At 37.4% G+C, this 14,644-nt stretch overlaps 1 protein-coding gene across 6 annotated transcripts in view; it reads left to right on the top strand.

Moving 5' to 3' along the window:
• The window catches only part of ZBTB46 (zinc finger and BTB domain containing 46), an 80,917-nt gene that overhangs the window by 46,234 nt on the left and 20,039 nt on the right, over window positions 1-14,644 (top strand). For 5 of the 6 annotated variants that reach the window (XM_059713170.1, XM_059713168.1, XM_019495223.2 and 2 more), the window contains exons 4-5: window positions 5,935-6,216; window positions 13,404-13,576. In XM_059713170.1, coding sequence (XP_059569153.1) covers window positions 5,935-6,216; window positions 13,404-13,576 — 455 coding nt within the window. The remainder of the gene's footprint in view (window positions 1-5,934; window positions 6,217-13,403; window positions 13,577-14,644) is intronic. The other variant, XM_059713169.1, reaches the window with a different exon arrangement.

Here is a 14,644-nt window from a genome sequence, read left to right as displayed (position 1 = left end):
GTTCTCTGTCTGGGGATGATGGCACAGTTATTTTTCCTTTAGACTACTAGGTCTCAAGCTTTTATTAGCAACTCTTTTTAGCTTTTGTAGATAAATAGTTTAAAAAATCTCTTTCATTCCAGTATTTTTAGTAAGTCACATTATCACGTTACTTTTGTTTTAATACCTCACTAGACATTTGAGGTGTGTAGAATACATCATGCTTTTCTGGATAATACAATCTTTTGAGTTCTACCTTAAAGCCTAATAAATCTGAATTTCCAGCTAATCATGGCCCATGATGATGATATGTCCTAGTTGATGGAGATGGGCTTTTTATATGCATACACAAGCCGTGTCTTGGATACAGCTCCCACAATTTAATTATTTTTTTCGTTTATCTGTGTCAACTTCTATCAGCGGAGTAACATAGTTTCTGGACTTGCTCTTCTCCTTATTGCATCAGTAAATTTTAATCTTGGACAGAACAGTTTTGGTTCATTGGTTACAAGATGCAGGTAATGTGATTATGGATAGCATCAACTAAAAGAAAATCTGAAACTTCTGCATGCCAGCCCTACTGATAATTATCCTGCTGTCTAATACCTTTACCCTGCTTGGTCAGTAATGTGTTACCTTGTAGCATTCTTTTTGTACTTTAGTCCAGAAATATGTAAACTCAAGGTCAAGTTGCTTTTTTTCTGTTAAGAGCAAAATGTTTGTGGTATGTTTGCATTGTGTGTGTGGTTAGAAACTACTGGGCTGAGTTCCTGACCCTTTAAATATTGTCGTTGTATATTTTGGGGATTTGCTTTCTTTAAGGGCCTTGGCCTAAACACTGATCTTTGGGCATCAGCTCAAAATAGACCTAAAACTTGAAGCAGCCAAGCATTTTCATGCTGCAGTCTGAGTGCTACCTTGACTTCTATGACTGGCAGCAATGAGCATCCACTGTCTACTTTCAGAATGCTGTGAATCGCACACATTCATTCACATCTGCTCACAGATATTACCCAGGTATTCTTCTGCTGGGCAGATCATCTTGGGTGATATCTGTCATCATCCATAGCTTCCTGGAAGAGGGAAGTCTGAAGAAATTCTTGAAAGGCTACAGCGGCCGGACGTAGACATCTTACACAGCAGTGACTGTTTTGAATTGGTCTTTGGGCTCCTGCTCTTCACAGTAAAAAGGAGCTCATGCAGTTCATTGTCCTTTCACTTTGACTAAACTCTAAACTGATGGTTAGATTTATATACCGCATAGAGTTGAGGAATCAAGATTGTCAAGACCACACCAGTTTGCACCAACTGCATTTTTTGAGATGCAAAAATCTAATGATGATGTCAATTGGATATGGTGTGATGTTAGAACACATTCTGTAATGTGGTTTCGGCTTCTTTTCATGCTACAGTAACCAAGAACAAACTGCGTGTACACAGAACGAGAATCCTCATGAATTCTGTTTAAAGGGAAACTGTGATCACTTCTTTCTGGAGTCTGGTTGCTTGCCGAACCATTGCCCAAAGGTTTAGTCTCTCACTGGTCTAAGGCTTATGTTTTCTGTGAAGCTAGCTATTCAGACTGGAAGTTTGGAGACCTGTCAGACCCTGTTAGACATAGATCAGACCAAAGAGCTTAGGAGCACTTTGTCACAATGTGGTAAAGGAGCAGCCAGTAGTTATTCATATATGCAAGCTAAACTTACCACAAACAGCACAGTACAAATCGGTACCTAGGTGACTACATACATTCCAGCCTCATCCCCAGATATGTTGTAGCTAGTCTTGAAATATTCCTCATGATATAGGAGAGCTACCCTTTTTGATTGATCAATATAATACAATTGATCAGTATAATGCAATTTATGTTTTCTGTTATGAACTCCTCAGTAAAGACTAAGGGAAGTAGTTTTTGCATGCGGTGGTAAATGACATGACCGGTTCTATGTAGTTTGTAGCGTTAATGTTTTCCAAACCTCTCACCCACATAACTGCATTTTGGGTTCTTCAGACTACATAAATATAAGGTAATTGTCTCTGTAGAAAAAATATTTCAGTTGTATTTTTACCATCTCTAGGTGTGTTTAATTTTTCTCATCTCCAGTTTATGGCCCTTTCCAGTTTAGTATTACTTTTAAAATAAAATCCTGGTGACCAAAGTAGCAGTTTGCTGCTGAGATCGAGTAACTGTAATCTGGATTAGGAACTATACGCATGAAACAGAGAGCTGTATTTTATTGCTAACATATTCCTCAGCAGAGCAAGTATCCATTTCAGTTCTGTTTTTTCCAAATGTAAATTATACACAGCAGCCTTGCCTATGTTGGCTTAGGAACTTGCTCTAGCCACTCTCTCAAACTGCTTGACCGTCATTCTTGCTTAGTTGTGGTAATTACCAGCTGGTCAGTGTAATCAAGGACAAAATGCATTTTCACAGTATGCTAAGCAACTAGGATATGATTGCTTTGTGTGAAAATGCATGTACTATGGCTTCCTGTACTCTTTTTTTTTTTTTATTAATGTGTAAATAAGGGCTTTTCCAGTTAAACATTGCTTTCATAGTGTCAGGGATGTGGGACGTACACTGCAGTTAAAATTGATAAAACAAACCCTGTGCTTTATAAATATCTTTATTCAGCTGAATGAATAAAGCTTTTCTGAAAGATTTGGTGCCCTGGAAAGTAGGGTGGGGCAAAAGAATAATGGGGAAGAACTAATTTCAATGACATTAATGAGCTCAGTTTTTCAGAACAGCATTAATCCCCTGTTTCACTTGCTGGCCCTGATCAAGACTTCAGTGAATGGTGCCTTGAATCAGAGGAATGCCTTAGTGGTTAAAAAAAAAACTGCACTGAAAGCTGTAAGTTAGGTGAAGCTGAAGCTTGCAATGTCTCCTTTCCTTGGATAGTTTAAAGAAAAAAGACATTTATGGAAATTTAGTTTACAGGAATTTGAAGGGCCTTTATAGAGAATTTTGATTACTGGGCAATGATGAATACTCTAGATTTTACATAATTCCTTGCTAACATACTAGGCCTTTTATATCAGACAGAAGAGAAGAATAGTTTTAGAGGCTCCGTGAAGAAGGACTTCATTTATTTTTGGTGTACTCCAGCTCTGGACACACAGTATTTACATAAAGTAATAAGCAATTTGCGTGTGTGTGTTAAGAAAAAAAAGTAATCAGCAGAAGAGAGACCCTTTAGGAGAAGGCAGTTTCACCCCTTTTGATAGAGAATTGCTCTTGAAGAAATCAGGATAAACCTTTATTGGCATAAGATTCAGCAATTTACATTTTTGTCCAGCTGTGTCCATCCTGAGGCAGATGTTTGCTAAAGGCTAAATGCTACCTTCTTGCCCAGGAGCAAATTGCAATAATACCTGCCTACTGTCTGAGATACCCTGTGATAGTTACCCATCTATCCATTCCTGATCCCTGTTCAATTCACAAGAGCTTGCAAAACTGATATAAATTACATTTGTCTGCTCTAGGTTGAAGAGTATTTTAATATGCATGTGATTGTATGAGGATATATTTTGCCTTGCTGTGTATTTAAGCCAGTTATACTATACATACTAGAAGTGCCAAAGCTTGTATTTTGCTGTCTTGGCTTTTGGGAAATCTTTAATATCTTGTCGCGGTTACAATTAATCTGCATGTGTTTTAGCAATTAGTGTGTATGTGTAGCATGCAGCAACAGATTCTGGAAGCTGTCAGTCAGCATCTGTAATTGGCTTCTGAAAAGAAGTGAGAAAAATGGAAGTATTTACTGCCTATATTTGGCAACAGTAACTTTTGTTGTCAAACATACTTTCTGCCCTGAATTCTTTGTCGCTACATGCAGAAATGCACTCCAAACAGGAGAAGAACAAGTTTGGTATCCATTTGTAACCACCTGTTTGATAAAGATGTTCATTATATCACTTTTTTTAATTAGCTCAAATTCTCTTTGTTCTTTGGCCATCTCATGATGCTTGAATTTGAATTCTGTTTAAAGGGAAACTACCTAATAACATGTAATGTATACATAATTGTTTTTAAATGATTATACCACTCAATACAACACAGACAGAAACATAGCTAAGTATTAGCAGTTAAAAAAACAAACAAACCCTCAACTAAAATTTAAAAATTCACAACTTAAAATTGTATTTTATTTTTTTCTGATGGGAATGAGTACAACTGGGTAGTTTCTCCAAAAAGAAAAATTGAGCTGGAGCAGGGTTATGGTCCCTTATCACTCAGAAGTAGCCTGCCTGCTTAAGGAGAGAAAGGATGTATTTGAAGCCTACAATTAGACACTGCTTTTCCTTCGCTATTCCCCATATGTCCCAACAACTATTGTTGACGGCTGTCTGTTGGCCAGGTTCTCTGAGTGGGGTATATTGAAGAGAAACAAATAATACCAGTTCTTATACCTGCATTGACTGCCTGTTGGTTTGTGTGGATTTTACAGTGTTTTGACATACAAAGTATAAATCATTTGAGATCTATCTACCTGAAAACCTCTTCTTCCCCCCCATGGATTTACGTGGAATTGTGCAGCATTCTAGAGCTGCAGTCACCCCTGCTGGGTCATTTCCAGAGAGTCCCCAAAACATCCTGAAGATCTTAGTTTTTAATACATCCTAGAAAGGCATTGTTTGTTAGGGAGTCTTAACCATTACCCAGATGTGTGAGATTGGGTTTTGGGTTGGTTGCGTGTAGCTACTGACTAATTAACTAATTCATATTTGTGGGGTAGTGTTCATGTTTGGCAGCTTGGTGATAATTCTTTTCTTTATGAATTTTTCAAATAATTACCAGGGTGGCTGAAGGTATGGATGGAGATCGCTGCTTTATAATTCAATCAAAGCAAAAACATGCAAATGCATGCACAATTGTAAACATTATATAGTTAGTATCATCTTGTATCTTTTTTATTTTTGCATGTCATTTTTTTAATGGTCCATTATATTTTTATTCAGTGCTTGACTATTCTTGAAGCACTTGGCATTGTTAGCTTATAAATCAAGTGGGCTGTTGTCAGAAATCTGTCACTATTGCTCATGTAAAGCTTAACCTCTTTTTGCATGTGATTGAACCATTTAGAGTGTGTGTGTGCGTGCGCGTGCCTGCATGCACACACGCGTGCATGCCCTTTTCATATAAATGACCTCATGGACCCTGTACAGAGAGTAGAACTTCTGTTGCTCAAATTTTCCAAAAACGTCTTCAGGGAAGAAACCAGGGCTGGAAAATTTCAGCCTGGACGAGTAATGTTTTGGAAAGCTGCAGTTTAAGGGACTGAAAACAGCTTCTCTACTAGTGCACTGTCATAAAATCTGAACTGTGGTAGTTACTGAGGCTCTTAAACCCTAGTACAAAATACAAATTGATATAGCTGAGTGAGGGGTTTTCTTACTACTTGTACTCTGTTGGGTTGTCATTGCTTATGGTTGCTGTGATGACACCCAACTAGTTCCCAGGACAACACTGTAGGCTACAGCTCCTATTAGGTCCAGAGAGCTTTCATTGACCTGATTCTGGTGGCATCATCTTTAATTTGTAAAAGAGTATGTGCTCTTCAGTAAAACATAATGTTACAGTTCACAGGCTTTTTTTAAGGTATGCAGGAGGTGTTTACAACAAACCAGTTCCTCATGATGCATTACAACGAGGCTTCAGTGGTTGGCAACAGGCAAAGCTAACGAAGTTTGCTTTGATATAGAGTACCTGTAAAGCAAGTTTTGGGTTAAGCTGAAGAAATGTAATGTATTGGCAAGGTTGGGACTAATTGGAATATTCCTGCCGTTTGTTAAGAGTTAAACCGAGGGGACTGCTTTCCTCTTGAACGACATGGTATTGGTTCCTAGTTATCTAGACTTTAGAAATGCACGTATGGCAGACATGCAGACTTTCAAGGCAAGGCATATTTTATACGTCTCCCTAATGGCATTTTTTTATTTCCATAGGTGGTGATGTGACGGTGACAGAACCTAGCAGCTCCGATAACCGTGTGGAGAGATCCGATCTTTACACAAATGTGGATGAAGCACTCATAGGCGGTGAAGCTAGTTACCTGTCTCAGCCTCTTACTCCAGAGAAGGATGATGCACTTCAGGCTGCAACAGTTGCTAACCTGCGGGCAGCCCTCATGAGTAAGAACAGCCTGCTGTCTCTGAAAGCTGACATGCTGAGCGAGGATAGTTCTCTGCTCTTCGAATACTTACCCAAAGGCACACATTCTTTATCTTGTAAGTTTGCACTTTTATTTTATTTTTTAGTTTAACGATACATTTGCAAAGTCATTTGGGAGAAAAGCAGGAAATATAGATCATTTTAGATTTATCAGAACTGATTATACAGACTTTTAAAATTGCATGTATAGAAACTTATGCCCCTCTACCCTGTCTTTCATATGTATTCCATTATGTTCAGACACTGTTATTGGTAATATTATGCAGCATATCTTTAACAGCAACAACTGGAAGTACAAAAAGGTGTTACAGAGGTGTATATAATAGACACAGTAGGACACTAATAGTATCTAAGTAGCATGGCTCAACTCTGATTGGGAAAATGGTAGTTATGAATGGAATGCAAAATGCTTGATTTCTTCAGTTAAAAAAAAAAAAAGATACCGTGAAGGTTTTGAATCCAAATTTGACCAGTCGTAATGCTTGATGGGAGGAAATCATTATTCCAGTAACATTAAAAAGTACAAGAGTAGTTGACATGTTTATAACTCTGCTTAACCTATTTTTTCCTCCTTACTGCTGTGTTTTGTTCTTCAGCTAATAATGACCTAGTGGTTTGTGCAAGTGAACTGACTTCCATTGTGTTCAGTCACAAAAAGAGTTGCTTGCTTGGGTTTCGTTTGGCTTTTACATTTCTTTTATGAAGAAGGAACTAGTTTATTTCAAATGATGGAACTGAAAAAGGAAGGGCAATCAGTTGGATTCTTTTATTGATGACTTGCACATTTGCTAAATGTCCTGCACAGCAATAGCAACAGACATTCTCTGCATTAGTCATTTAAAGCTACTTTTTTGAGTCTAAAAAGTTCTCAACATTTCGTGTATAACGGCACCCTGTTTATCATAAGAGAGATAGTGAGAGACAAGTCACAATTGCACTGGAGCATAAATGTTGGTGGTTTTCTAAGAACAGATCTGTTTTTTCTCAGTGGAGCAGGCTGCTAAGGCATTTTTGATTCTTTGGGGTATAATGTTAAGAAAACTTTGTCACTGCAGTGATAATGTGGGGAGAGACCTCAGGGCAAAGTAGAGGCTGGAGCAAAGTTAAAAGCCATTACTTTCAGAGATTTTTTTTTTTCCTTCACTCAATAAAAAAGGTTGAAAGGATATTCACATTTGAATGGATTTAATTATTTTTTTTTGTATTTTTGGTCACAGGAAGTGTGCTTGGTTACTTTTAACCCAGTAATCACTGTAAATTGTGCAGTGACTGCAGGAGATGACCATGTAACTGCCATAAACATAACAGCAGATCTCTTTTTTTTTTCTTTTTCATTCTTACAATCAGTCTAAAAGAAAAAAAAATGTAGGGGATTGAGATTTTTGTAACCTTTTTTGACAGTTTGAGAGTTTTGGGGGGTTATTTTATGGCTTTTGCAGCTCCTATGTTGTATTTTCAGTTTACTTACCTTGGTGATCTCTGATTAAATGACTGGAATCGTTTTGGTTATTCAAACAGAAATCATCTCAAAGTAGTGATGTAGCACAGAGCCCCTCTGTACCAATTCAGTCTCCTGTTCCATAGCACCAACCCTAGAACCTCTGCTATGGAAAGCGTGTCCTCACCACGCCTGCAGCTGGTGTGGAGGTTGAAAATGGGGCAATTTTATAAAAAAAGGGGGGGGGGGGGGGCTTTGGGTCACAGTTTCAAGTACAGTGTATTACTGCCACAGCTTCTGCAAGTGGTAGCATGATGAAGGAGTTCTTACCTTCATTGGCAGGAGAGAACTATGCTGCACCACCGCCCCTCATCTTGGCCTTGAGTTGGCAGGATTTTTATTTTGCCTTGAAGCAGAAGGAAGCTATTGGCATGAGATCAAATAGGTATAAACCGGATCACAAACAAATTTAGGCTGTTTTTTTTAACCAACAGAAGCATGAAGGCTCCAATTACCTGGAGCCTCCAATCACCTTATGCAAGTGAAATGGATTTCTCTTTTAATTAAGGCAAAAAGATAATTGCTTATTTGATGGTTCTCACTTCTGGGTGTGGCTGTGGCCTGAGGAAACTCATTTTAAAGCTGAAGCATGGAGCTGAAAAATGTTGTCTGTGTTTTATTAAAATGTGTGCTATTTGTTCATGACTCGCTTGGACGTGCTGTCATAGTTTTGAAATGGACTTGTTTTTAATGTTCATTCCAATTAAATGCACATCTTTGTAATATTAATCCATTAGTGATATTAAATTTATAGTGTTAAATCCTAGGCATCATTTTTAACACAGAGCACTCTTCTTTGGCTTGGGGGGAAAAAAAAAAAAAAAAAAATCCCCCCAGAACATAATGCTTTTGTAAAAGTATAGTGTATAACTTTCATGCAAAGCAAGTGGCTAGATATTACAGTATAGCCAGAACATCTCATTTCAATCGGTAATTGATTTTTTTTGGATGTTTTTGCCTCCCATTATTTCACTTCCATAGTTTTCATAAGCACAATTTGAGGATGTTGAGTCATTTAAATCCTTTTTTTAAGGCACAATGAACAAGGTTGATTTTTTTCCTTTTTCTTTTTTCTTCTTTAAGCACATGCAGTTGTAGATACATTTCAATACCTTGTTTTCTGCTTTGTGGACTTTGAAAACGAAATGTATTACTGTAATTTGAAGCATTTAAAAAGGTTTCCTAATGTCAGTTTTAATTCAATTGTATTTGGACCTTGGCTGACCACCTTCTGATTCAGTTCTCCTCCTTGCTCTGAAAATGGTACCGTAAGGACCTCATCTAATTAGGGCTAACATCAGCTTTCCTTTTTTTTTTTTTTTTTTTAAAGTAAGATGGAAGTGAGAAGGTGGAGAACAGAAGAGTTCTGTTTTCTGTGCTTTCTCATGAGCTGTTTCAAATGGGTATACCTCTAAAAGTCTCTGTGTAAATGGGAGCCCTGCTGTTTTCCTCTAACATAATTCATACTTTTGTGAGATGTTATCTGAGAACACACTAAAATTTTCATTGTACCTCATGCTTCTTTTTCTAATGTATTTCAAACCTGGGAAGTTGTACTTGGGGAAGAACTGGTTACCAGAAAGCTTTGTCTTCATTTTTTTTCCTGTTTTTCTGCAAAAATGGTTCTGCACAGTAAACAAAACAAAGTAAAAAGTTCTTTGCAACTGGAACAGTCTTTTCAGTGGAAGTAGAAGTGTTGTACGTTTTGTAATACTGACACCTGAGGTGTGAAATTACCTAATATTCAGTTAATAAGAAATGTAGCCTAGTAGGATTCCTGCTTTTCAGTGCATGTTAATATATTTTCTATGTAAGGATCAAGCAGAAGTGCAGTACTTCTAAATTTGCCAGATTCAAAGCAGTTTAAAAATAAGGTAATTTACATTTCTTGCCACGACATAACATCATAGCCATATACCTGGAAACGGTACTGTCTTTTACTGTGAATGACATTGCTTCTCATAAGCTAGCTGGCTTAATAGTCATATAAGAAGTCTAAAGAGTGGATACTGTAAGAAAAGTAATCTCAGTGATTTATTAGCTGTTGAATCAATGTGGTACAGGACAGTTTGGTGCTGGAGTTGCTGAGTTTTACATGCGATCAGGGTTTCAGTTTTACTTGTCATTATAGATGTCATGTACTGTTCGTAAGGAGGCTGTTCTGTGCTAGTATCCCACTGTAGTAATGATGATGATGCACTGGTCTCTCAGGCCCTTTGTAAATCTGTGTAAAGTTTACTTCCATGTATTGTATTAAAAGTCTGTAGAGATGTTAAGTGGTTTTAGACAAGCGTCGCAGTTCACCCCAAAGAGATGACATGGTGGTTGGGGGGGGGGGGGGTAGAGGACATCATTTGTGTATAACTTGTTATATCAGCTTCTTTGTCAAATATTTTGGGATTCTTTGGAGTAACATATTAAATAAATATAGTAAAAACTTCTGCAACACTGCTTCCTGGTGATTTTTTAGTTTAAATATATCTATCATGTGTATACATGTTATGTATTTGGCACAGTCTAGGTTGGTAAAATAATGAAATGCATTTTTGTTAAATAAACAAAAATAACTCTTTGAAAAACTCAATTTTTACCTAAAGGGTCTGTTTCCAAAATGAATATGTGATTGCTTGCTTCAATTCTGCCTGTGCTTTAAAGGTTGCCAATAACTCAGAGGTTTTTTGGAAGATACTGAAAAATTCCCTTCCTGATATTGTGTGCAGAGCTTGCTTACATGGGCCCTGATTAGGGTGAGCTTGTCGGCTCTTAAAATTTATGCCCAGTTTCTATTTCTTTAAGGGAGAGGGTCTTGCTATTCTTCTTTCATGTCTAAGAGAAGAAGAGATTTAATCTTGGTGATTCGATCATGTTATTTTATCTATCTTTTCCAGCGTAAAAAGTCAATGCTTCAGCTTTCTGGGTACTTCAGTTAAACTCCCTTAAAATGACTCCTTTCATATTTTCAGATGTTATATAGCTCTTCATATGTCTAAGTTCAGCTCTTCCTGTTTACACTCTGCATTACACCTAAAACTGTTTAGAGAAGCAATTCCTTGAACCTTGTTGTCCAAGATGTTACCTAGTACACAAGGCCCTTTTCTCTAGGCCTAACCCAGTTAATGTTTTATTTTTAGGTAGCAATTCATTGCAGCCAATAATTTATACTTTCAGTAAAAGTTAAAGGAATACATTTACACAGTGGTCACTTTTCCCAAGTGGGAATGCTTTAAAACTATTCACATGCACATAGATTTTTTTGTACATGCAAAACCAAAACGTCATTGATGTCATTTTAAGCATGTCATAATGAGCTTTGCCTTTCAATTCGGCATTTCTGCAGGAGTTTACTTTTAAATCTCTTGGTGCTTTTAGCAATGGGGACCCACAGCTTTCATATAGCTAAAGGACTTGCATGCATGTTACTTCCATGAACAGTGGTGACTGGAGGATTATAGGCAGGCTTAATTTCTCATTAAGAAGTTAAGACATCTTTCAATCATTAAAGAAAATTACATTTAAAACTTAGTTATCTTAATTTTCTTACCATACCAGTCAGAATGGAGCCTGAACTCAAATGCTGTTTACTTACACATGTAGCACAGAACAGCAGTGCTGCTTTTTTATGTTTGCAGTTGGCAAAAACAGATAAGTATCTTTTTAATGGCTGTTTTCAAAATAATCACTGTTCTTGTGTTGTGCTGAATGTCTTCCATTCCCATTGTCAATGGCTATGTACTTTTTCCCCTTTATACTACCCAAAACTTACTGGTGGTCATTTATGAATATTTACCCTTGGTTTGAAAAATGGGCAGCTGTTTAGTTGGTGTTGAATATGAAGTGTAGCTTCCTCTGAGGGCTAACAAGGGAATTATGGAAGCCAAGTCCTGTTGTTTTTACTCTGTGATAAGCTGAAGTCTCCGGATTGAACCTCTCATACGCAGTCTGGAGTCCCACTGTATAGTTACAATATAAACAGGACCAACTCAGCATTGTAAGACTAAATCAGAACAGTAATTAGCCTCCAGTGTTTGGCTTCACAGGCAGTTTTCATGATCAGACTTGAATTGTCTGCTGCTTTTCCCTGAATATTTAATTCTCATTAAATATATTGAATTTCTTGTTCAGTTAGAAGGATGTGTGTTCAGAAGGAAATTACGTTCGTGGCAGTGTGAGTCGGATAAAACCATCCACCTGTTTTAGAACTGGAGCCATTGACTCGTGCATTTCGTATTGTTATTGCCTGCCTTTAGGTTTTCTTGGCACCTTTTGTCCTCTTCCATTCTGTGATTATTGTTAAGCTGAAACAGTTGGAAAAGAAGTTTAAAATAGTGTTATCATCTTTGGCTATAATAAAAAGACTTTAATATAGGTGATCAAAACAGCAGAGGCAAAACCAAATACAGAGCAAGAGTAGCACTGCTGTTTCACTTAGACCAAAAATTAAATTGAGATAGCAGTGGGAGTATGTGATAATACAGGGTTGAGAAACCTGACCTTTTTGGCATTGAATAAAACAATAGATTATTGGGTTGCTTAAAATTTAAGAAGGTTTTCATCTGAATATTTCAATGGTATTCTGATTATGGTGGTATGTGAAATAATGGGCATTTGTGAAATAGGTGTTCATGCTATGCAGCTCAACATGTGCAGGTATTTTAATAACTTGATTATGAAGTGACTGACACTTTTACATGACTTGTTTGCAATCTCGCAAGTAAGTTTGAACTGAATTACTCTGTAATGACAATGAAAAGCCGCTAGGACAAAAAATTATTTTAAACATCATCTTGTTTACAGCTTAATCTTTAGTAATACCCTGTTTAAATATAAATGTACTTTTGTTCCTGGTTATTTTTCCTACATTCTTTTCATAAATTCCATGTTTGTTTTTGTAGCTGAAGGAGGCAAAAAATTGAATGTGGCTTTTAAGGTTTAATTAACAGCTTTAAACTTAAAGCAATTCATCTTCCATAAAATGTTACTTATACTTACACTTCCACCATTTTTTTTTTTAAAGCATATTTTTTGCTTACAGTATAAAATGTACCATTTAGCTGCTGTTTCAGATAGAGCAGAAGTGTACAAATATTTTGCCTGGCCAGTCATTTTTCCCCCTTTAAACTGTAAGTGAGGTTTAGAGAGTGTAACTGTTTTAAGGTTTAATTGTGCAGCCTTGAACAAGTTTCCTTTGCTTCTGTATTCTCATAAATATAAATTAAGGAAAACACTTTCTCACCTTCGTAAGGCACTTTGTGTTCCAGGAGGAATTATATAAATAAATAACCCTAAGGTATTTAACCCCTCAGGTTAATAGTGAGCTTAAAAGCTTTGACAAAACCACTTCTAAAAGCAAATTGTATAGATAACTGATGCATCTTCAATGGCAAGCTTAGATGTATATATTTCAAGTAGTACTTGTTAAAAGTGGTGTCTTTCAGAGATGTACTAGTTCTGAGTATTTACGCTGCCTTATACTTCTTTCTCCCATGTAACTCTTTTTAGTGACCATTTTGCAGCCTTGAGTTGTAATGCTCACCACACGCATCACATACAGACAACTGGCATTCTGGGTGGGGAGGCTAGTTTAAAAAAGGAAAAAAAAAGGCTGGCATCCCTACACTGCTGCATTCCCTCCCACTGAGAGAAGATAAACTGCAAGTGCTCATTCACTGCCTTTTCAGGGCCTTTTTTAAAACCACCAGCTGGTGCTAGTTCACGTGGGTGAGATTCGTTTCCTGTGTTCCTCAGGGCCTGGCACCAACTTGAATCGTTCAAGGGGCGAATTTGATGGCAAAGTGGAAGCACCATCTCCCCTGCTGTCTTCATCACACCTTGCCACTCAGAGCCCCCCTGAGATCTCCTGTTCCGGTGACATTTCACCGGAAACCAGGATAAAAGGAGACACATCTTCCTCCACTCAGGTAAGAACAAGAGATAATTGCAGTCATTTTTAAAAGTTAAGGTTATTTGAAACAAATTATCCCTGGCAGGAGAATTTTTGATGAGCAATATTTTATACCTGTAGCTGATTCTCACTGATTAGTTATGTTTTCAAAATATACTATATTTAAAATGTTGGGTAGGGAGGGGAATATCCGGTTCTGCTTTTGGGCTGGAAAGCTAGCACTTTCCTAACCTTTTCTGCAGCTCCCTTTCCTCCCCCTCTTTCCCTCCTTTTTTCCTTTACCTCAATGGAACCTTTATCCTGAACAATATTTTTTACAAAAATTGCATGTATATATTTTTTATTATAAAACAGTTATTAAGTCATTGTGCTAAAGAGATCAGATGCAGCATAAATATACTTGAAAACACAACTATCCCAAATGCACTTTTTCTTTCCCTCGGCCTGAATAGGGCTAGACGGAGGATCGGCTTTATCTAAATATAAAAGTTTCTCCTCTCGGGGCTTTCCTCTCAAATATTTTTGAGTGAGAAATTTGCTTCGTTAAACAAATGGAGAGAAGCAGAGCCTCTTCCCTTGCAGTCACCTTAGAAAAATTGCATAGTAAGAAAGGTTAATAACCCCTCCACAATCTGACGGACCAGTCCAGGCTATATCATCTGCTCTGCCTCATAGAGGGTCACCATCTGCCAGGCAGTGGCATAGTGGAAATTGCTTATGAAAAACCTTGCTCTTATTTATTGGTTTAGAATCAGTAATGCCAGACAGTTTCATGTGAAGGAAACGGAACAGAGGCTGTTTTTGCTTGAGATAGGTGTTTCTCTGTGGAAAGCAGAAATAGCAGTAAAGGGGTAAGGGCACAGTCTTCAATTTTGCTGTTTACAGTCAGGTACCCACAGTCCTGCATTGGCTTCTAAATAAAAGCAGGAATGCTTCATCCCCAAGGTTAAATGGGGCCTACAGGTTCTCAGCAACGGTGAACATTTATTTGAGCCATTTTTATAACAGGCATTTTCACTTGATAGCCTATCCATGAGTTTTAGGACCCTGTCTTTATGCACCCAAACTCTTGATGTAAGTAAAT

The sequence above is a fragment of the Alligator mississippiensis genome, chromosome 9 (genome assembly GCF_030867095.1).
Source record: "Alligator mississippiensis isolate rAllMis1 chromosome 9, rAllMis1, whole genome shotgun sequence".
Classification (NCBI taxonomy): Eukaryota; Metazoa; Chordata; order Crocodylia; family Alligatoridae; genus Alligator; species Alligator mississippiensis.
The sequence above is the reverse complement of the archived record's forward strand: the minus strand, read 5'-3'. Positions and strand labels throughout refer to the sequence as shown.